Source organism: Pygoscelis adeliae, unplaced genomic scaffold, assembly GCF_000699105.1.
Source record: "Pygoscelis adeliae isolate BGI_AS28 unplaced genomic scaffold, ASM69910v1 Scaffold316, whole genome shotgun sequence".
Classification (NCBI taxonomy): domain Eukaryota; kingdom Metazoa; phylum Chordata; class Aves; order Sphenisciformes; family Spheniscidae; genus Pygoscelis; species Pygoscelis adeliae.
This window is the reverse complement of record NW_008824905.1, coordinates 785,858-807,348: the sequence shown is the minus strand read 5'-3', so window position 1 is coordinate 807,348 and position 21,491 is coordinate 785,858. Positions and strand designations below refer to the sequence as shown.

Below are 21,491 nucleotides of genomic sequence, written 5' to 3'. Positions count from 1 at the left end.
TATCCTGACAGAAGTAAGAGGGAGCAAATAGATGTAGGGATGGGGACAACTAAATGGCTGAAAGCAGGAGTCTGCAGGGATAACTGGTTGCTGCAGAGACAAACTGAAATGATAATATTTGCTAAGAAAGTATTTCAGATGCCAGAGATGTCAGCTTCCTGTGCGGGCAACATAAATGTTTATGTTTTACATTATATTCTGTAACCAGAAAGGATTCGGATTTGCTTATTTTTTCTGTTGGATTTCAGCATATGCCAGAGTGACTGAATGGATTCCTGTTATTCCCTGTTCTGGGGCTGGGGTTTTTTGTTGTTTTTCTCTTTTGAGAGAGTCTAGAAATACTCTGACTCAGCAGGTTTCCAACCGTGCGGGATATCTAGCTTTTAGAAAGCCTTGTCAGCAGTGTAGGATGAGGTGTTTTTTCCCTTAGTAAAATGATGTGCTTAGATGGAGTGTAGACTGGTTCCTTTGGCGCAACCTCCATTCCAATTCTTTTATCTCTTTCACCTTTCGACTTCTTTAAAATGTCCAGTTTAACTGGCTGTCATAGCAAAACTCATCTGACGCAGAACATGAAGTTGGAGGTAACTGGGTGCGATAAAGCCGTCTGAGCTTTCTGTCCCTTAACCTTTGCTCAGCACGCTTCACACCTGTTAGTTGTTTGGATTTAATTTGAAATGGTTTTAGTGAATAAATCCCTATGCTGAGACTTGGTATGTGTTTTTTCGATTCTGAGCGGTCAAGTGTAATCTTGGATAATTTTGAGTGATCTAGGTAGTAGATTATGGCTCACGTTTAACTATCGATGTAATATTTTTCTCTGCCCTTTCTGTAGACCATTAATACTGTATCAGAGGTCATTCGAGGATGCCAGATGAATCAAGACTACTTTGCCTCTGTAAACGCACCTTCTAATCCACCAAGGTAGAGGAAGAAAAGTGTTTAACTGTGTTAGGTAATGATGTATTGGTATGGGCAATGGCAGTCTAATCCAAAGGATTGTTTAAAATCAGAGTTTGGAATTATGATAGAGAGCGACAGCTTCAAGTTCACATTGGGTGTATTAGATATAGCATGAAGGTGTCAGGTGTGTTTCCACAGCGATAAGGCCTAGAACTGATGTTATTTGTTATGTGGTACCCGAAAAGTGAACGAGCAATAGTTGAGAAATTCCTAGATTGGGACGAGCTGCCACTGTCAGCCAGCCTACGAAAGGATTTAGAGGCTAGGAAAACAGGCAGGCAATTGATATTTTCTCAGACTGGGGAACAGCAAGTGTTAGCTTAATGAGATCTTAACCTCAACATTTGAATATGAGGGTGAGGGTAGAAAAAGAGCATTCTGTATTACAAGTTGCTAATGGCCTTATGAGGCATTTTCTACAGTATTATTGAAGCTAGCGGGGAGCAGCAGGAGACTCAACGGGAAATTAAAACACTGCGGAGGAACGCTAGCTCATTGCAGTCAGGTATAATGAATCTAATGTTTTGTGTATTAACTAAATGAAAAACTTTGGTACTAAAATCAAAGGTTTTACTCAAATGTTTGAAATGGTAATAGTTGAAGTAGGCCAAAGTCTCTTTCCTTACCTGGAGAATACACTCCAAATTGTGTATCGGTGGTTGTCTTCATTCACAACTTTGTCCTAAGGATTTTTCTCTTTCCTTTCCAAACAGGCCTGCAATTGTAGTACTTCTGATGTCCATGGTAAACGAAAGGCAGCCTTTTGTGCTACGCTGTGCTGTTCTCTATTGTTTCCAATGCTTTTTGTACAAAAACCAAAAAGGACAAGGAGAAATTGTTTCAACGCTTCTGCCATCTACTATTGACGGTATGCAAACCTAACGTCTCTGCGGTGAGTTGTGAACTAGCACAAATGCATCGATTAATGTCTTTTGCAAAATTATTTATCTGCCATTAAGTGTCTGATCCAGGCAAGATGATTTGGCTTATGATTCCTGTAAAATTCCACTAGTTTCATTTTTCTGGGTTTTAACTGTATGTTGATGTCTTAAATGTTTTGCCGGTTTTGTGGCTTGTTTTAATCTCACTCGTACCTCTTGGCCGTTCCGGTAGCTACAGGTAACTCTGTCTCGGCTGGTCAGCTGCTCTGTGGGGGCCTCTTTTCCACGGACTCTCTCTCAAACTGGTGTGCTGCCGTGGCCCTGGCCCACGCGTTACAGGAAAACGCTACTCTGAAAGAACAGCTCCTGAGAGTTCAGCTAGCAACGAGCATCGGCAACCCGCCAGTGTCGCTGCTGCAGCAGTGCACCAACATCCTCTCGCAGGTACGGCAACGACTGCTCCCCGCTTCGGGTTCAAACTCCGGGTATCCGGGAAGAATGCTGCTCTTGTGCAGGTGCATCGCAGGAAGGCATGAGTGCTAGCTTAATGAGGAGGAGGATTCTCTCTCTTTTGCAGACTGATTTTAAGCTTTGCCTAAAGCACTCTACGCTTCAGGGGGAGGAGAAAAGCAGCAAATCTTTTTCATCAGCAATTGCTGCTTGATGTTGTCTGCTCTCAGTAGGCAGAGGGTCCTAAAGCAGCTAGACCTTAAACTTGGTTTAAAAGACAAGGCAAACTGGCAGGATCCCCAGTCACGTTTTGTGGCCGAAGAAGTGCCTGGTTACTATTTAACCTGTAACTGCTAACTTGAAACATCTTGAAAATACTAGGCTCTCACGTGTTGATTGTTGTTGGTTTTGCTATTCAAAGCGAAAAGCTTTTTTGAACTTGTTCAACACGTGAACACCTGGCTTTGCAAATGACAAGTGAGTGAACTTCACCTCCTAGCCCCCGCTTCCTTGTGACGTTCGCTTCTGTTAAGCATACTTTTCCCCTGAATGGTTGTAACGATAAGGAGCTAGTTAACTGGCAGCAATTGGACTTTCCTGCAACTGAGAATACTGGCAGAATGCTGGAATTTTGAATTCGTTCATGTGACTTTTTTTTATCTGCTTTACCTGAAAATAGACAGTACTCCTTTTTATCCTTTTTCCTGGTATTTTTGTCTAAGGTAAGCTTGAGTCAGTAAAACTGCCTGTGGCTCTTTGAACCCCTTGTATCATTTAAGGCTAAACTTTGGGGGGATGTTTCTGAAATGTGTTCCGCTTCAAGGTTCTCAAGTAATATGTGTGTAACTTGCAGGGTGATAAGATCGACAGACGGGTATGTATTTTTTTGGCACAGCTTTGGCATTTTCTTGCCAAAAGTAGGCCTTTTCCTCTTGTCTTGGGTTTTGCTGGGCAGGTTTTCTTTAACTGCTTTTTGATGTGTTTCCACTTACAGCTTTGTTGCAGTTGGGTTTGGGTTTTTTCCTAGCGTAACAAGCTTGCTCTGTGTCTCCAAGGGATTCTCTGGGGGTGTTCCACAAAACTATGGGATAAAGATCTTGGGTCGCACGGGTGCTTTCTTGCCAGTGGGGTAGACTCATTTGCCATCTGTTCACCTAACAGATGCGCTTTCTTGTAAGAAAAATTAAAACTGTTAGAAATGCTGTTTTCTCAGACTGGCCTGTAGCAAACAGCTGGTACAATCTGAAGTGGGAACATGCTGCTGATTTCCTGACTGCTACAAGAAAAACTGTGTTTAACCCGCCTTTCAGCCGCTTTGTATGTTCTACTTACCAGCAGAAGTTTTAACCTTGGAGCTACTAGTTGTGAATAGCAGGGATCTCATTACTAGCAAATGACCCCTGAAGTGAGTTGTTGGACTTTGAGGCTGTGTGACTTAAAGCGCTGCTAAGTTGGTTATCAGCAGCAGAAAAAACAATTCTGAAATATCGCTGCTGTGGAATTGTCTGCTTTATTTACCACATGCATCACAGTTGTCCTGAGGGGTGGGGTTGTACTGTTACCAGCCCTGAATTGTAGAACAGCAGCCATGGAGAGCTGTCATCTATCGCAGTAGGTGTTATCATGGTATGTCTGGAAAATAGCTGTGTGGGGTGGTTTTTTGTTATTTTTTAGAGAGGGTGTTTTGGACTGTGTGGAAATCCTTAGGCAAAACATGTTAATTTGACCTCAGAATAGCATGCAGTGCTTGAGAATAAATGTGGTTTGCAACTGCTTCCAGCAGATAACGTGTGCTGTAAATGCTGGGTCACACAAGCAAAAGTAACTTTATGTTTCTGACGAGGTAAGAGACACTTCTACCAGCGTTCTCTTCAAGAAGCACAAGGTCTGCCAATGTGCTGTAGGGCAAGGCTGCCAGTTACAGTGGTTATTCCCAGTGCGTATGAACTGGCTAATAGTGTTGGGACAATAAGAGCCAGTATTTGTAAATGTAAGTGAGGGGAAAAGGTTTTCTAGTGTTGCTTGTTTGTTCTGTTTGAAGCAAGCATTTCTTTTTGTTCAGTTGGGGAGAATTGACTCAATCTTTGGACAAATAGTAAGCTGGCGTGACTGGTGTCTTTGCGCAGATAATGGGTGTTACAGCCATTTTGTCAGTGATCATGCAGTTTGAACTTTTAACTTCCTTGGACTGATTCTGGTCACTCCAAGTAACTTTTGTCTATTCCAGAAAGGTGAAAGCAGTGTAGCGTGGGTAGTTACTGGGGGATTAAATGCAGACTGTCAGCAATTAAAGCGCTTAAGTGTAGCCAAGTCTGGCATTTGTAGAAATAGGAGCTTGGTGGAGTTGGTCAAGCCAAGTGGCCTGTTCTCAGGTTTGCTAGAGACATTAAGGGTGAGCATAGGGAGGGTCATAGCTCTCCCTCTAGAGTGGCAGGACTGGGGAAAAGGTATTCCCGGCAGTTTTGAAGCAGTCTGAGGTGTGAGGAGCAATGAGTGGGGAAACAAGGGCAGTTTCCCTGTCCGCTGCATGATGGTACTTGCAGGTGGGGGCATGCCGTGAGTGTGGAGGGTGGATGCTCCATCCATCCAGTGGATGCAAGGACGTCCTTCAGCGCTGCTGCGTTAGGGTCATGTTTCCCCAAAGGGGTTTCTGGGGCAGGTTAAGTTACACAGTTGGCTGTGTCATGAGGCTGTTACTGCATCTAATATGGAAGTTATTTGGGCAAAATTGGTGCTTTTGCAGCGGTCTCGTGCTAAAGCAGCGTACAGCCTATGTGATTTCCAGGGTCCCTTTCAACCTAGGTGACCCTGTAGTTCTGTGAGATGGCAATGAGGAAGCAAATCGCCTGTCTAGAGGCTTTAGTGTAGCAGGAAGGGCCTCTGCGGTCAGCAGGTTCTCCAGCTAAGCTGCCTGACAAGACAATACTATTGTAGTGCACTACACCAATGTGGAGTGGCAAGTGATTTTCTGTATGAGCTTGTAAGACCTATGATTTGTCACCTTGTGTCTTCATTCATGCTTCACCTGAAGACTGGAGTGTGAACACAGTTCTTAGCCTTACCTAGTGGGTAATAGGAAGTGGTGAGACAGCTCTTCCGGCATTCTGTCTTGCCTTTGTGGGTAAACCTGCTACACGCTAGTGAATCTCTTAAACATGTCTTGTCATTAGACTGTCTTGGAAATAAATGTCGCCTCATGAGCAGAGATCTGCAAGTGTTGTGTTGCATGCAAGTCGCTAATTAATGACCAAGTGCAAGGCGGGCAGGGGAAATGGACAGTGGTGATAGGGAAAGCTAAATGAGCCAGTCCAGAGGAAAGGAGAGGGCAGGAGGATAATAGAGTTTGGGGACTAGGCCATTTGCAGTGAGGTCTAGGTCAGTGGAAACCAGTTGTGGCATTCAGCTAGAAGGGTAGCAGCAAGGAAGCTAATCTGGGTGTTAATAAAAGAGCACAACAGGGTCACAACAAAGCTGCAGACAAACCTATAGCAAAGACTAAACAATGATTGCTAGTAGGGCATGTAGTACTCACCGTGAAACACAACAGGCAGGTGCTGCGTGGTTGGTGGTGATGGCTGTGTTCTCTGCTGTTCCGACATTGTTCACTTGGGTCTCTGGAAGTAATGATGATGATAATGATGAACAAGGGCCAGACGCTCCCTTTCCTACGTGTGCCGCATTAGGGATGGCTGCCACATTCTCGATATCTGTAATCTCTGTTCTCCTCCTTTAAGGAGATTGTTTAATCGTAGTGATGGTGATACGCTGCAGCGAATCACAGCACCTCAAAACAAAGTCCTTGACGGCGGTCTCCTCAGAGCTTGGCATTTTCTTCCAGAGTTGCTAGACTCAGTTCCTGTCTGTCTTGTGGCCTGCAGCAGCAGTTGGGTAGCTGCGAGCCTGCTACAGAAGAGCTTCTTGCCAGACTGCTGCTCACTGGCTGTTTCAGTGGGCCAGCTGGCTTATTCAAAGACCTTGGGAGGCTTTTTTTTTTGGTAATGCTTAGCTAGAGGTAAAAACAATACTGCCTTCAGTTATAAAGCATAGGGGTTTATCAGAGGCAAGGATGGAAGTTCAACGTCTCAAGCGCGGGTAACTCTCAAGCACAGACTCTTTCATTGTTGCTGATGAATACTTCTCTCTCTTGCCACTGTCTTGATCCCTGTGACCACTCGATCCAGTGTATTTTCTTGCCCCCTTTTGAAGATATCCCAGCAGTTCTGTACGCCTCATCTTGCCTTCGAGACTTGACTTTGGGTTGCAGTTACTTTACCCGATTTATTAGGTGCTTGTGTGAAGTTTAGTTTTACATGCAGGGAAGGTTTTTCTTGGTTGCCTTCTGAATGTTGACTATTGGAAGAGATGTATGCCTGTTTTAACACTGCCGTGCCCACAATATCTGCAGCAAAGACAAGGGGGACAGAGTTGAGAACACAGTCAATTTGCAGATGAAAAATAATTTTCCCTAATTAACAAAAACAAATACTGCAGTTAGCATTCCTCTTGCTGGCTTAATGTGCATATTGTCTGAATCAAAAGCTGCTCCAGTATTATCTTGCTTTACTTACAAAATAATATTAGGAACACATGGCAATTTTTAATCAGCAGGGGAAGTCTTAGCGATGCATCTCTTACAGGGAATCCTTACCTGACTTAATTTACATCTTGTTCCTTCTTTACAGGGTTTGTGTGTATGTTCCTTCATGTTACCCTAGTATTAATTATAAAAGCAGAACTAATTTGTTATGATTTTATATTGGTGCTAATTTGCATTGAGTCATATTTCACATCTGTGTTGCTTGTTGTTTTGCTCTGAAAACAGTTAAATATGAATGGTTTAATACTTAGTTTCATCAAAGCACTAAAGCTGTGTTCAGTAACTAACGAATGGGTGTTTTGTAAGACTTGATTTGTTGTTTTCCAAATGATGAGGTCGAAGTGGGTAAGTTCTGAATCAAGTACAGCTTTTTTTGGTATTTTAGTCGTCCACTGTGGAAAGATAACGATGGGGGGTTTATTCTTTTCAGGGCAGCAAAGTACAGACCAGGGTTGGACTACTGATGTTGCTTTGCACTTGGCTAAGCAACTGCTCGATTGCTGTCACCCACTTCCTTCACAATCCAGCCAATATACCTTTTGTATCCTTGACCTGCTTGCCGAGAAGAACCGCTTGCCTAGAAATTACTTGGATTATTCACGTTCCAGTTAAATGTTTATCTAGATCAGTTTGCAGGGATACTGCATGACACAAAAGAAAATGCACTGGGGCAAGAGATAAAACCAGCCTTTTGTGGACAGTTGCTCTGTGTATGCTGACCTGTCTGTACGATGCGCATGTAAATTAAAGTAGAGCGGAAAGCTATGTCATTGTGCCAGCGAAGTGTATTTTTTATTTCGACAAGCTCATTGATATTTTTAGTGTGGCTTACGCTTACACCCAAGAGGTAGGAAGAATATTTCCTACGTCTGTTGAAGCTTATTTCTATGCTAGCTTTTCAAGAAAAAAATGTGACTGAAGTACGTAAGGCTAAACTGTCACCTTATCTAAACTGAATGTCTGTTTTGGAACAATTAAATCTCCTCGGTTAAGGAGACAGTAACTGAGAAAATAAATTTCAGGGAAACCACCGATAACCCAAGTACGTCAAAATAGGAGCTAGCTTTGCGAGGTTTCATCAGCTATTTTGCCTGCTTCCTAATCAAGCTTGGTTTTACATGTGAACTTAATTTTAACTGGGGATTTATACAGGGAGAAGTATGTTACGTGTATTGTGCTTATGAAATATCTTAAATAGCCTTAACAAGAGCTCTAGCTCACGGGGCAGATAGCCGAAAACCTTGGAGAAGAGGAGCAGCTTGTCCAAGGCCTGTGTGCGCTTTTGCTTGGCATTTCCATCTACTACAATGACAATTCCCTTGAAAATTACAGGAAGTAAGTATCAGGTAGAAATGAGAGGTCTGTGGGGAAAGGTTCTGTGAAGGGCAGCTGGTGGTTTAAGAGGCTTTTAACTGAGGCGGTGCAGTTGAGAATATTTGGTTCAGTGTTTTCTACGCATGTTCTTTACGGGATGGAAAAATAACTGACCCACCTCTAGCTAGGCAAGCAGATAGTTGTTTTGCATAGGTCCTCCTAACCTGTGTATTCCTCGGCTGAGAACACGTCAGTGGCAACTGAAAAATTGCATCTTGAATGCGAGGCATCTAGTGCGGTTAAGACTTGAGACACGTAATCAGAGTTGTAACTGCAAAAACCACCTTGAGGGAAGGATGGGTTGGTTACTTTTCAAGTGTTGTGCTGTGATTGATTTGTCTCTTCCTTTTAGAGAGAAGCTGAAACAGCTGATTGAGAAGAGGATTGGCAGGGAGAACTTTATTGAGAAGCTTGGCTTCATTAGCAAACATGAACTTTATTCCAGAGCTGCTCAGAAACCACAGCCTAGTTTTTCTAGCCCAGACCACATGATGTTTGATCATGAATTTACCAAGCTTGTAAAGGAATTGGAAGGTGAGGTGTTATGCTCATTTCTGTAGTTTTCGTGATGCGCCGATGACTGAACTACCGAATGTGCTGAATGTAACCCTTTTAAATGTAGTGCGATGATACTAAAATGGAGTATTCTGAAAAACATGTTACAGTAATAGCTGTAAGTAATCATATACCCAAGCTTGCAGTGCAAGTATTCAGTGAAAATACTCCCAGTACAAGCCCATAATCGGGGCTTGTACTAACTGGATAACTTTATATTCTTAGGTGAAGTGATTCTTAATACATGCTGTGAGTTACCGCTCTGTGGTCAAGAGGTGTATTTACCTGTGCTCACATAGAGACTCAAGTGTTGAGCACATACCGATGGTCACAGAAGCTTGATTTGTGGAAGTGCATAATCTAGATATTGGCTGTTTCTAACTGATTCGTTAAGAAAAATGACGAATGCTGAATTGCCTGGCTTGTTAGAAAATGATAGGGACTTTCTTTAGTGTTTTCTGTCCTTCACAAAAGAGACAGGTTATCATCATCCTTAACATCTACCTAATGTCCTGTTTATTAATATTGCCCCACTTAAATCAGTTTAGAGAAGGAGAGAACCTTGAAGCAGCAACAGTGCAGATGGCTTTGCCCAGTCACGTTTCATCTGCGTGTTGCCCTTGTAGTCCTAAGTCTTTCACTTATCTGCACAACCACTTCGGCAACAGTTGTAGTGGAGCCATAATGCAAGTAAACCACACCTTTTCTGATAGGAAGGACTCAAAACAGCCGTTTGCTTTTCTGAAACTGTGTAAAGCAATAAGTGTGCAAACCTTGCTATAAGAAAATTGTCGTTTCCTATTTTCTTAAACCTGTTTGGGACAATTGCCTTTTTTGAAGTGCAGGTTGAGTTTCTAATGCCGTGAACTCAGTTAAACTGAGTGAGGCTGTGAGACTGTTTTGAGGACAAAAAAAGATATGTGAACTGGGCTTTAGTTGACAGAAACTTTTTTGACAGGTGTCATAAGTAAAGCTATTTACAAGTCCAGTGAGGAAGATAAAAAGGAGGAGGAGGTCAAGAAGACATTGGAACAGCATGACAACATCGTGACTCACTACAAAAAAGTCATTAGAGAGCAGGTAAGAGGGAGTTACACTGTACACGTGCCTCCAGAAGTTCTTTATTCTGGCTTTCAGAGGTACCACAGTGCATTTTGATACCCACTGTTCCAAAACAAGTAACAAGGAATTGAGCAACACAGAAACACTTGTAAAAAAAACTTAAGCCAAGTTCTGGTTCGACTGAAATGTCAGTGTTTAGAACGCTGGTTAAGTTCAATTCTTTTCCTGGGGTACATCTGCTCTTCCCTGTGTTTAACTGTTCCTTTTCAAATGAGTAACTGGAGAACTTGCAGCACTTCACAAAGAGATGTAATTCTTAGTTCTGTGCTCTCACCTTTGAAAAGATGACAGATGATATGTGGCTGAATGAAGAAATGAAGTTTGTCAGTCAAGTTTGGGCATACCTGCTGTGGTTGGACTCTCAAAAACTTTTTTTTCCGACTGTAGTTCACTTGTTGCCACAGCTTAGACTGAGAAGTAGAGGAGCAAAGCTAAGTAACTTAAATAGCTAATGGGGAGCTGAAGCAGGCGTTTTTAGTTCAGGGATCTGGAATGGACACAGAATATAGTGCACATGTGGAATTAAGGGGCACTTTTGAACTGCCAGTGAGGCTTTATTGAACATGTGATGACTGCAATTATCACGACTTCTTTAAAGACTCTTGAAGTGGACCAAATGCGTGCAGGCTTCAGTGTGATGGAGAAAAACTACAGTCATCGGATTTCATGTATTTCCTTTTTCTTTCTCCTGCTGTCCCTGGTGTGGGGATGCTGGAGGTCTCCTCCAAAAGATACGGAAGGCATTGGTCTGGTGTGAGAGGCTGCTTCTGTCTTTCCCAAGCTCTTCTCCTAGGAATAGCTCTGTAGGTTTGCATGAGGCTTTTCTGCTCATCTGTTACAGGTAGCACTGGACAGTGTCACTAACCGGTAGCGTGTAATGGTGGAGTTAAGGTTTTCCTTTCTTTATTTGCCTTCCTGACAGTATTGTATTTGGAAGTGTTATTACTCTAAGTGCCTTTTCTTTCCTTTCACAGGACCAGGAGCTTGAAGAATTAAAACAACGAATTAACACTTTAACATCTCAAAATGAACAGCTTCAAGCAACCGTTACACAACAAGTGTCGCAGATCCAACAGCATAAGGACCAATACAATCTCCTTAAAGTACAGCTAGGTAGGCTTCAGAAAGAATAATGAAAAAAAATCTTGCTAGTGCAAAGACCTTGTGTGATTTATGGCAAGCTACGGAACAGCTCCTGCAGATGACCTTCTGTCACTTCAGGCATGCTGTTGTACGTTCTGCAGCATATGAAAACTTCCCGTAGAGATAAAATACACTTTTTTCAAGTTGATGTTGAGCATTGCAAACAATTTTGTTTAAGCATCAGATTTGCCTCGTTATCTAAAAATATTAGGTTTTACTTTAAGTGCCTTTAAACTTACAGAATAAAGCACAGTGAGAACCAAGAGGACAGCCTGAAAATGTGAACAAGGTATAATTTGTTCTTGCTTTGTGCTTAAGTCGTGGGTCTCTTGAAATAATAGTACCGTTTTCCGTGAGATCTGTTTGAGCGCTTGAGCTGGGGCCTGTCTGCCACGTAGGCCTGCTCAGGGGGAAAAAAAGCACCTGAAGAAGACTGCTGTAGTCCAGACAGTTCACTTAGATGGATGCATGGAAATACTGGGATTAGCAATAGCTTCTGACCTGATCCCGGTATCACTTCGGTTGCCCGCGATGAAAAGCCAAAGCCCTTCCTTGCCACCCTGTGTGTGGTGTGCCTGGTGAGGGGTAAGAGCTGAAGCTTGCTTGTAGGAACTGTTGGCTACCAGGGAACTGCCAGTAGAGGCTTTCTATACCTTTGTTTCTTAAGTTACTCCAAAACAGTCGTTGTCTATTCAGACTTAGAACACGAACAGATGGGCCACGGTGTGTGCTGAAGTTTGGGTCTGTGAATGAAAGCGTGAATTGGGAAGAACTGTGGTATGCCAGATGTGCAAGATGAGGCCTATTACTATCACTAGAGAGATTGCTAACTGAATGCTTAAATCAGGACAGTATATTCAAGCTATTCCGAGGTCAAGATGCCTGATAAGCCGGATATGACATGATTTCAAAAAGTAATTCTGCCTTCAGGATTACTTATGATGAAAAATACATAAGGAAACAATTGTCCTTCCTCTAGAGAATAATTTGTCTATGAACTTATTTTGGATGAACTGAAAGACTGAATCAGGGTGCAGGTGCAGCCACAAATACATACTTGAAGGAATAGCAAATTAGAGCTCTTTATTCAGCTTTTGATAGAGAATTCTTACATACTCTGCTTTGGTGTTTATATTGCCCTGCGGGGCGGGAGGAGGACGGGCAATAAATACTTTAATTGGTGTGTTTGAAGCTAACTTCAAAATGATGTTGGTGTTTGTGACCTTTGTTATAAACTCTGTCCCCTAGGAAAGGACACTCAGCATCACAATTCCCACAGTGATACGTTTCAGATGAATGGCATTCAGGTGGAAGAAGTGAGCAAACTGAAAGAGGAGTTGGAAGAATGGAAAAACAAGCATGAGCTGCTGCAAGGGCAGTTAAGGGAAAAGGATTCTGTGATTGACAAATTGGTAAGCGCTCACTGTCTCAGCAGAACTTGATGCAGCTTCCAATTCCTGTTTTCAAATATAATTTGCCTTAAGCTGTGAAGTCCTCATTGTGATGGGAGTCAAGCAATCATAACTGATCGCATGCCGATAATAGGAAGCAAGGTGGGAGACAGCTTCAGCAGAGCCTTTTCTGCTTCACACTGTGCCCAAGAGTAGTTTGTGCAGCTGACCTGTTGTCCTGTAGAATCGGTGTTTTTCAGCATGTTTTGGGTGGGGAAAAAACAGTAGGTGTTTCCTAGGAGCTTAGTGGGGTAAGACATATTTGTGGTGGCCTGTGTTTGGTGGCCTGCTTGTCAAAATGCAGGATGATGCATGCTTCTCATACTTTGTGCATGTCTTCTGCATTTGAACTGGTGAATGCTTTTGCAGCCACCTTAGAGGACACCATCCAGCTGCTCTCATGTAATTGGAGAGCTTTATAACATGCATTACTTAGCCTGTTTGCACCTTCTCTGCTGGGAACTTTGATCATGCAAGCACACGGTTTGCTTTGTGTTCTGACAACATGACTTAGTCTGTCTAGTTCTAAGGCTGATTTTCCTGTTGCTATTACAGAAGTCTTCACAGCTGGAAATGGGAACAACAGAGCAGTCTTTGCAGACCAGCAAGTCTGGTGGCTTGGAGCACAATAATGAACTACAGAAGGTGAACTTGTGGTATTTCAGCAAAGCTGCAGTGAACAGCGGTAGCTCGGGATGGGAAGGGAGCTTTGTCAAACTTCAGGGAGGAGCATCGATTCCTGAACATGTTGATGTTTTTAATGGTGTGGTACTAATCCTGGAGCATCAAGATTATGCATCCAAAAATAAATCAGTTGTTTTTGCTAAGCGGGTTTGAGCCAGCAGAAGACACTTCAACTGACTCTTCAGACTTGCAAAAACTATCTGTTTATCCATTGCAAAACGTATCTTTAAATGTTGATGTGAAAGCTTCCAGGTGTTAGATGTACAGCATTCAGTAAGTGTTTTAAATATCTGCAGATTCAGTAATTTAAGGTAGCTGTTGCTCAGAAAATACCTAGCAGAGTTACTCTGATTAGAGAACTAGTAATGCCTGGATTGGTAGGTCGTCATGGGTTTCTGCACCAAGAATGGTAATGCGTAGAGGATGCTAATGGGAATGCTAGTGGTGTGAAACACCTTTATAAACACAACTGAGGCTTGGACAGATGCCTTGGTTGGGCATTCCACAGAAAAGAGTTTGTACGAGCAGGGCGGAAAATGGTGCATGTTGCTGACTAGTTTTGTCTTCTGGAGAAATGGTTGCTGTGCTCTCGTTGAGAGAGAGATGCAGCTTTCCTCTGATGTATGCTAGTAGGAAGCAGTTAGTCTGGTACCATTTAACTTAAGAGAAATCTAATGTGAATAACTACCTTGCTTTATCAAATAAACTTAAAAGTATGTTTTGTCTTTGTTTCCCAAAGGAATTAGAAATGCTCAGGAGTCAGATACAACTACAGTCTGCAGAAATCTCGAAGCTTCAGACTGAGAATCAAAAGCTACAAGTAATGGTACCGATGAAAAAGTTCCTTATTTTCTCTTTGGGGACTAAATCTCGAAGACTTCGCTTTCCTGCTTATGCTATCTGTAGCTATTGTCCTAAACCAAGCTTGTTTTAAGAATACACGTCAGCAAGTGATTCCAGCAGTGTTTTGAATGAAGTAACGTGTTACCTAGACAAATCCTTCATGAGCAAAGAGGGGACTTCCAGTCAAGTTAGTGCTCTGTGAGGCCATTGGTCCTTGTTTTTTTTTTAAACAAAGGAATACCAACTATTCAGTGTTTTAAGCTTATACCCTAATCAAAGGAAGTAGTCTCTTGTGAGCCACAAATGCATGACATCATGTACATTAGAGGGATCGTTATTCTTATAAACAGTTGAGGATACTAATTTGAAAGTTGACGTACAGTTGGATGGCAAATGGTAGGTACATCAGTCTGTGCAGACCTCCAAATGCTTCAGGGCTTTTTGTAGCTGTGTATCGAAAAGATTAGCCAATAAAGCCTTACAGAATAGATAAATAAGCGCGGTTGTGTCCTCAAAACTAGCTAATGGCATTAGAAAGTGAATGTTGAGCTAGACAACTTAAATGACGAGTTGCATGAAAATGTTACAGACGTTTCCACAGCAGAACTACCAGATAAAGCTGCAGGAGCATGGCCCCACAAACAATTGAAACAATGACGATATGTGATGTTCAGTGCTGAAGCAGAACGAGGGTAACTCCTGTGTGCCCTGCTTGACAGCTCTGCTATAATGAAAACAGGGTAGCCGATCTGTGGTAGCTGGACTCGCTTAAACTCTCGCTTCTGGCTAGTTTGTTCTGACTTGTGCATCAAATTCTAATTTCGGTATTGCAGGAAAGAGGACTTGTGCGGGGAAAATATCAAGTGTTTAGTTCAATGTACAGATTGTCTGAGAGAGGAAGGCTTTTAACACTTCCACTGTCAAAAGTCTCAGCTGCTCTGATATAAGATGCCATTGCACATGTGTTGGCCACGCGTGCTCATGAGGCAGAGGCACATTCAAGTGCTCCATGCTGCCACCAGTTGTCAGACCACCTCATTGCCGTCCTACAGACTGCCTACTTTACTTTTCCTAGAGCTTTGGCTTAAACGTGGTATAACTGGAGAAGCAGTTGTCTTGAATTCATGCCACGTTGCAGTTTTAGCTGAGAGACAGCTGCTGCATTTTGGAAATAATAACTTTGGGTAGGGCTGGCTGAGACTAAACTATTGCTGTTTTTAGAAGTCACATAGAAAGATTCGGATATTTAGCTGAATTTAAAAAAAAACAACTTTGGCACTTAGGAAGCACCTGAGTGAAGGCTGGTGGCCTGTAATAGACAGGGTCTGCCTCGAAAAAAAACTAAGTCTTTTTAGAGTGCAACTTCTATGAAATAAGGGTTGCACCTTGTGTTCTCCTTTTTGTGTGCACGTGCATATGTATTTATTGAGACCCCTGGAAGCACAGATCTGTTTCCTGATGCCTTGCAGCACAGGATGTATACCACTACCACATCTTGGCTATGCTGTAAGAAGAAAATATGCTTTTAAATTGTATGTCTGACTCTATAACGTCTTAACTTGCTGTCTTTGTATGTGAGGCAATCAGTGCTCTGATACTGAATTTCTTGTCCACAGAATACAACTGCAGATCCTGTGTTAGGAGACAGCGGTGCAACAGCAGCAAACAACTCTGAATTGGAGGGACAACTTGAGCGAGAAATAAAAGAACTGAAGGTTGGTAGTGGGTGAACACCACACCAAATCACTTAATACTCAGCCTTCAGTTAGGAGGACTTCTACGATAGGAAAGGCTTTGGGTGGAAGCGGTTTGTTTCCTCAGCATCTTAAGTGTTTCAGGCTACGTAGGGGAAGCTGGATGCGTCTCCTCCTCCATTTTTCATTTGGGAAATGTAGGCCTTGTCTGCCTTGAAAGGGTCGGTAAGGACAGTCTAGGAAATAGCTTTACTCCGACATGGACGATCCAGTTTGGCTGGGAGGAAGGTAGCCACTATTAAGACTTCTACCTACCTTACTCCTGGTTGGTAATAAGGGGAGTTGGGTAAGGAGGTGTGTGGGAGCAAGACCACAGGGCACTTGGTGGGGTTGGAGCTGTTACAGGTAGCGTATCGAACGTGTTCGTAGGAAACAAGGCTTCAGCTGTTCCTGTGCTTATGGTATAACTTGGTGCGGTATTTTTCCTGTTGCCAGAGTGAAGTCAAAGCCCTTTCCGAGGAAAAAGAATCACTAAAACAGCACCTGGATTCATCCAGTAGTACAGTTGCTATCTTGCAAGATGAGAAAAGTAAACTTCAGCAAGAAGTTGCAGAATCAAAGAAAGAACAGGATGATCTTCTGGTGCTTTTGGCTGACCAGGATCAGAAACTATCTGCACTGAAGATCAAATTGAAGGATCTTGGTGTACCGGTAAGCAAAACAATGGGTGAAGTGAGCTCTCGGTTCCAGACAGGTCTGAGCAGTCTGGGTATGGCAATACTTGATCCAGTAAGCCTGGTGAGGCATCTTTCTATAAATACAGGGCTGTTGAATCTACCAGAGTTGCTTTCTGAACTTATATTGGCAGCCACCAATGAAAGATGAGGACTGCCCCTTGAGAGAAGTGTTCAGCTTAGGGATTGGAGAGGTACCTGCCAAACTCCTGTGAGGAAAACTATTTGTCATGTATGTGTCTGGAATGATACCTGACCACGTGCCTGGCCTTGCTGCAGCTTGTCCTGGCTGCCAGCTAGAAGGCAGATGATGGCCGTGTTAGAATCCTAAGGGATTGTTCCACAGATAATACAAGTGATAACTAGAACTGTTAACTGCAAACTGTCAGGGCAGTTTCTTTCGAGAATCCTTGTGACTTGCAGCTGGACATGTGATACTAAGGTGGACGTTAACTAGCTGTTGTGCTGCAGCTTTTGTGGCTGAACACCAGGCTAGAGCATGGGTTTCCTACTGGGAGACAATCATTCTGTTGTTCAGGCAATCCTTCTTCAAGGAGGTTACATTTCGGTAGTTAACAGTCATCTGGTTTAGCTTCAGCTGCAGCAATAAGGTTTTAGAGTCTGCGGTGGGCGGAGGCATTATTTGTATTAAGAAGTATTTGTAGCAAGTGCAGATCCTGTAAGTGTAGCCAAGGAATCTTTGAGTCTGTTGACCTTTAAAAGACTTAAATAGGGAGAAAGTACCCTGGAAGACATTAGCAGCTTCACTCGTGGAATTGCAAAGCACTGGACAGACATGTTTTCCTCCTCAGCCTATCTGGTGAAGATCTGTGGGTTTTAGTTCACGCAACTGTATGGGGAAACAGCAGCGCATATGAAGTTGCTTACTCGAATGTACAGGGCAGAACTGATGGTGCTGAACGGAGGCTGTTGTTCCCAGTAGTCAGCCATCCTTAGCAGAGAAGTTTAAAAACTGGGTGACTTTACAAAATGACCGTTGACTTTATCAAAAGCTAATTGATACAGCGTGATAATTTTAGGTTAGCTTTATACTTATTTTCCACTCCCTCAGCATTTGTTTTGCCTTCAAAAGGTTTGATCAGAGTAAGGGATGTTACTGCTCACAACAGATCTTTCCTAATTTCAGGTTGAAGATGAAGATGATATTGAATCTGGAGATCAAGGGGATGAAGATGAGGATGGGGATGAAGAGGAGCAAGACTAGAATGCTTTTGTGTGTTACCATGAAAACTAGATTGCGTTGTTATTGGGGGGAAAAAAAAGATCTATTAGTGGTATACAAAGCAAAACATCTGCTTATGAGAAGCAGATGGGAAAATGGCAACTGTGAGACTAGTTCTAAGTTACTGAAGTGTTTGAAAACCCTTCATACTAGGTAAAGCAAACAAAAATCACTGTTTAAGTTCTACATAAGTAGCCCAAATTGTACTTGTTTAGAAGTTGCTTTAGACCTTGTTTAAAGCATGGGGATGACAATGTTGCTGCCTCAGTTCATTGTCATTGACGGAAGTTCTGTGCATTTGTCTATGGTTTTAACCTTCTGGAACTCTTAACATAATTAAATACAAAAGCATTTGGTTTAACGTCTGTTAAATGGAATCATTGCCCCTGCCTTCAGTATGGAGCTTAAGTGTAATTCGTGGCTTCTTTTAAAGAGCAGTGGCGAGGTGGAAGGGTTGGGGTGGTTGCGGTGTGCGGTGGCCACTCTGCCGGCCTCGTGGGCTGGTTCTCTAGGTGCGAATGGACCTGCACAGCATCGAGTGCCTTGACACCTGATATGGCTGCATTCGGAACCTCCCGGGGGGAACCGCAACGCTACGCTAATAACGTGGAAGAAAGGTAGCATTTTTAAGAAGAATCTCTATGGAAAAACAAAGACCAATACGCTCTTTCTAAAGACCTGATATGCTTTTGAGTCAGCATAAAAATAAGTAAAAATCTTGTTGTTGACTACTTCAGTAAGGAAATGAAAACTGCTATGATTTATATAACTTATTGGCTCTTGACGAGTGAATAAAAGATAAATTTTTAAAAGAAAAAACTGAATACAGTAAATGCATCACTTTCATTTTTTGGTAATAAAAATAGGTACGTCCACTTAGTATTCATTTAATTCTCTTGTCCTGTTATATAAAATAAATTTTAATACACATGTAAAATAGTCTAAAACCAGTCGGGCTCTCATCACATGAGTATAGAGGGGTGCTGCTTCCATTTGTGTGTTTTTCAAGAATACATATTTCAGTAGCGGCTTAACTTCCTTAGAGCTTTTTTTTTAAAAATAAAATCATTCCTTAATCAAATGATAAGTTGAGGAAGATCGGGAAAGAAAGACTCTTTCGAAGTCACCTCCTAAACTCAGTGTGTGTTTAACGTAAAATTATTGGAAGGAGTAGTTTAAATAAGCTCCACTCTTGCATTCCACCCTCGGGCAGATTTTTTTGGAAGTGGGGGGAAAAGAACAAGGACGAGAACCAATGGTAGAACAGGAGCAGAAATACTATGTGGCTGTGGGGGGCTTACTTCAATACAACATGGCCTGGTTCTTATCTGCAATGTGACTTGCCTTCTGCTGAACACTGCACATCAACAAGGAGCTGTGAGCAAGCAGCTGACAGGCGTTGCCTGTCCACCTTCTCTTTTTCTATGCAAAATCCAAGAATGAGGGCAGAAGCATGCAGGCCCCAGAAATCTGTTCGTTCTTCTCTCTCTCTCTCTCAAATGGCACTTTAACAGAAGAACTGAAAGGAAGGGCATGCTCGCTTCTTAAGGAGTTTAAATTTGCACTGAGTGATTCTGTCACCAGTGTTACCACCTGAAGCAATGGGAGCTCCTTTCTGCATGTCTTGGGAAGTCAGTTTTAAAAACACCTTTTTTTTTTTATGCACCCTGGTAGAGGTGACAGCTTCAGTACCCAGGTGTCCTGTGAGCTTTGGCTTTGCCGTTTGCTGCTGTCAGCAGTACCACCCCCAGGGAGTTGGTGACAGTTTGTCCTATCCCACTTAGACAAGACAGACCTACTTATTTATTTGTGCTTGAACCTCCTCCCCCATCGCTGTCAGCTGTCCTGTGAAGTAGTGCTTTTCTTTGGAAGTGGTGGATCCTTCAGTAGAGAGGGAAGGTGGCAATGGAGGAGGAGTGGTGTCAGGAAGCCGCGTGGCTTTGTCATGTATGGAAAGCCTGTAAAGCTGATGTGGCCTGTAGAGCTGGACCAGCAGGGAAATCGGTTCTTCCCTCCCCACGTCCCGCTAGGTGATCTGTGACCTTGCAGGCTCTTTGTCTCTTCTACGCACCTTTTACATTGCCCCAGATGTTTTTACTTTATTGTCTTCTGGGTGCCCTTCTGCCAGGTCTCTAAAAATGCTGTGGGCAGAAATAAACAGATATTTATGTAAGTTGTTCTTCAGTATGCAGTCATGCCCTAGGAGGCGAGCATGCCTCTAGAGTAGAGGGAAGGGGAATACAGAAAGGAAGATACGGAAATTAAACGAACCTTTTTCTTACACTGATGAGATGGAATCGCCTGAAACATAAGCGTAAACATAGACTCAGTATGCGAAACCACAAGGCACGTGATTGATGGTCGGGCCTGATCTTGATCAGGAGCTGTTAATCTGGCAAACTTACCTGGACATCAGTGCCACTCCCGAAAGATGGTATGCCACAACATTTTTTAGTTGCCATTCTCTGCAGTGTTATGCTTAGGAAGTTCTTCCTTTTGGATGCAACTTCAAAATGTTTGAAATTGCAAAAAATGAAGGAAGAGATAACTAGGTGGGGTAGGAAGTTCAGGAGACAGACAAACTGGTTACAAACAGGTTTTAAAGAAGCCTGTTCAAAGCACTTTTCCCAATTAGAAAACCTGTTTTGTTGATTATTTTATTGCACCATCCTAGTGGTATATCTTTCTGCTGGTAGTAGACGTGTCTGGATTCTAACTGTATTATTGTCAAATGGGTGGCCTTTGCCTAGAAGGTATTCATTTGACTGTGCATTCTTGGCTGTGTCATGAAAATTATATTTTTTCTTAATTCTTTGGAATCTTCTCTTGTCCCATCGTGACTGGGACATCATGAATGCAGGGTGTTTTTCCTCGCTCTGCACAGTGTTTGGATCCTTTCCACATAGCCTCTTTGTCAAAGCAAGCAACTGATCATAGTGAGGAGGTAAATAAATACATGGTAGATTTCTAGCTTGCTCGTTGCACATACTGACATTGATACAGATAAACAGGCCGAGAGGTGCTGAGCTGCAGAGAGTACCAGGAGTGAAGAGCAGAAGCAAGTAACTCTAATTATTGTATGCTAACAGTAGAACACCATAACCCACTTGGGAGTCCAGAGCTGGTGCTTATGCGCCGTGTCCGGACCAGGCAGTGTGGGTCCCTTCATATACACCCTTTCAGTGCAAGGGTTTTCAGGAAAGGTCCAGTGCTGCCTGGTCTGAATGTGGGAAGTCTTTGTAATTTCTTTGAGACGGCTGCTACGCCGTTTTCTGGATCAGTTGTTTGCGAAGTACAGACTTCAAGGAAGCAAAAACAGCCTTACCTGTGTTACGCAGCCTCTGTCTGCCGCTGGTCTTCTGCAAGCTCAAAAATGGCCAAACCCTCTTCGTTTGCGTGAAGTTCTTCCTAGAAAATAAAATCAAAACAAAGTGTTCAGCAACGCATACAGGCTTAAGAGATTTTTTTTGGTAAGTAATTTACTAGAAAAAATGTCTCCCTTTCTTTAAACTATAGGAATAAGGGAAAGTTTGAGTGGGGAGAGATTGGAGACTGATTGAGGGGGGGAAATTGGTTGCTGAGCAATCAAATCCCTGGCCTGTGCAGCGCTCGGCTAAGGCGGGTGTGGGTGTCCGTGAAACATGTCTGCTCGCTAAAGCCCTTCGGCCAGCTCTCGGTGCTGCCAGTGTTTGGCGGTGTGAGTGGGACTTAATGCTGTCAAACCTGACACCTCTCGGGATGGGTCGGGTGCCCCCAT

At 42.9% G+C, this 21,491-nt stretch overlaps 1 protein-coding gene across 1 annotated transcript in view; it reads left to right on the top strand.

Moving 5' to 3' along the window:
• Positions 1 to 18,664, top strand: part of USO1 (USO1 vesicle transport factor) — a 36,875-nt gene extending 18,211 nt beyond the window's left edge. Inside the window, 16 exon segments of the mRNA XM_009324902.1 lie at positions 1 to 13; positions 836 to 924; positions 1,677 to 1,831; positions 2,077 to 2,288; positions 3,148 to 3,168; positions 7,322 to 7,432; positions 8,108 to 8,226; positions 8,618 to 8,799; positions 9,779 to 9,900; positions 10,917 to 11,055; positions 12,334 to 12,497; positions 13,092 to 13,181; positions 13,960 to 14,046; positions 15,680 to 15,778; positions 16,253 to 16,468; positions 17,639 to 18,664. The exon segment at positions 1 to 13 is cut by the window's left edge and continues 21 nt beyond it. Coding sequence (XP_009323177.1) covers positions 1 to 13; positions 836 to 924; positions 1,677 to 1,831; positions 2,077 to 2,288; positions 3,148 to 3,168; positions 7,322 to 7,432; positions 8,108 to 8,226; positions 8,618 to 8,799; positions 9,779 to 9,900; positions 10,917 to 11,055; positions 12,334 to 12,497; positions 13,092 to 13,181; positions 13,960 to 14,046; positions 15,680 to 15,778; positions 16,253 to 16,468; positions 17,639 to 17,716 — 1,897 coding nt within the window. The 3' untranslated portion in view covers positions 17,717 to 18,664.
• The last annotated feature ends 2,827 nt before the right edge of the window (positions 18,665 to 21,491 follow it).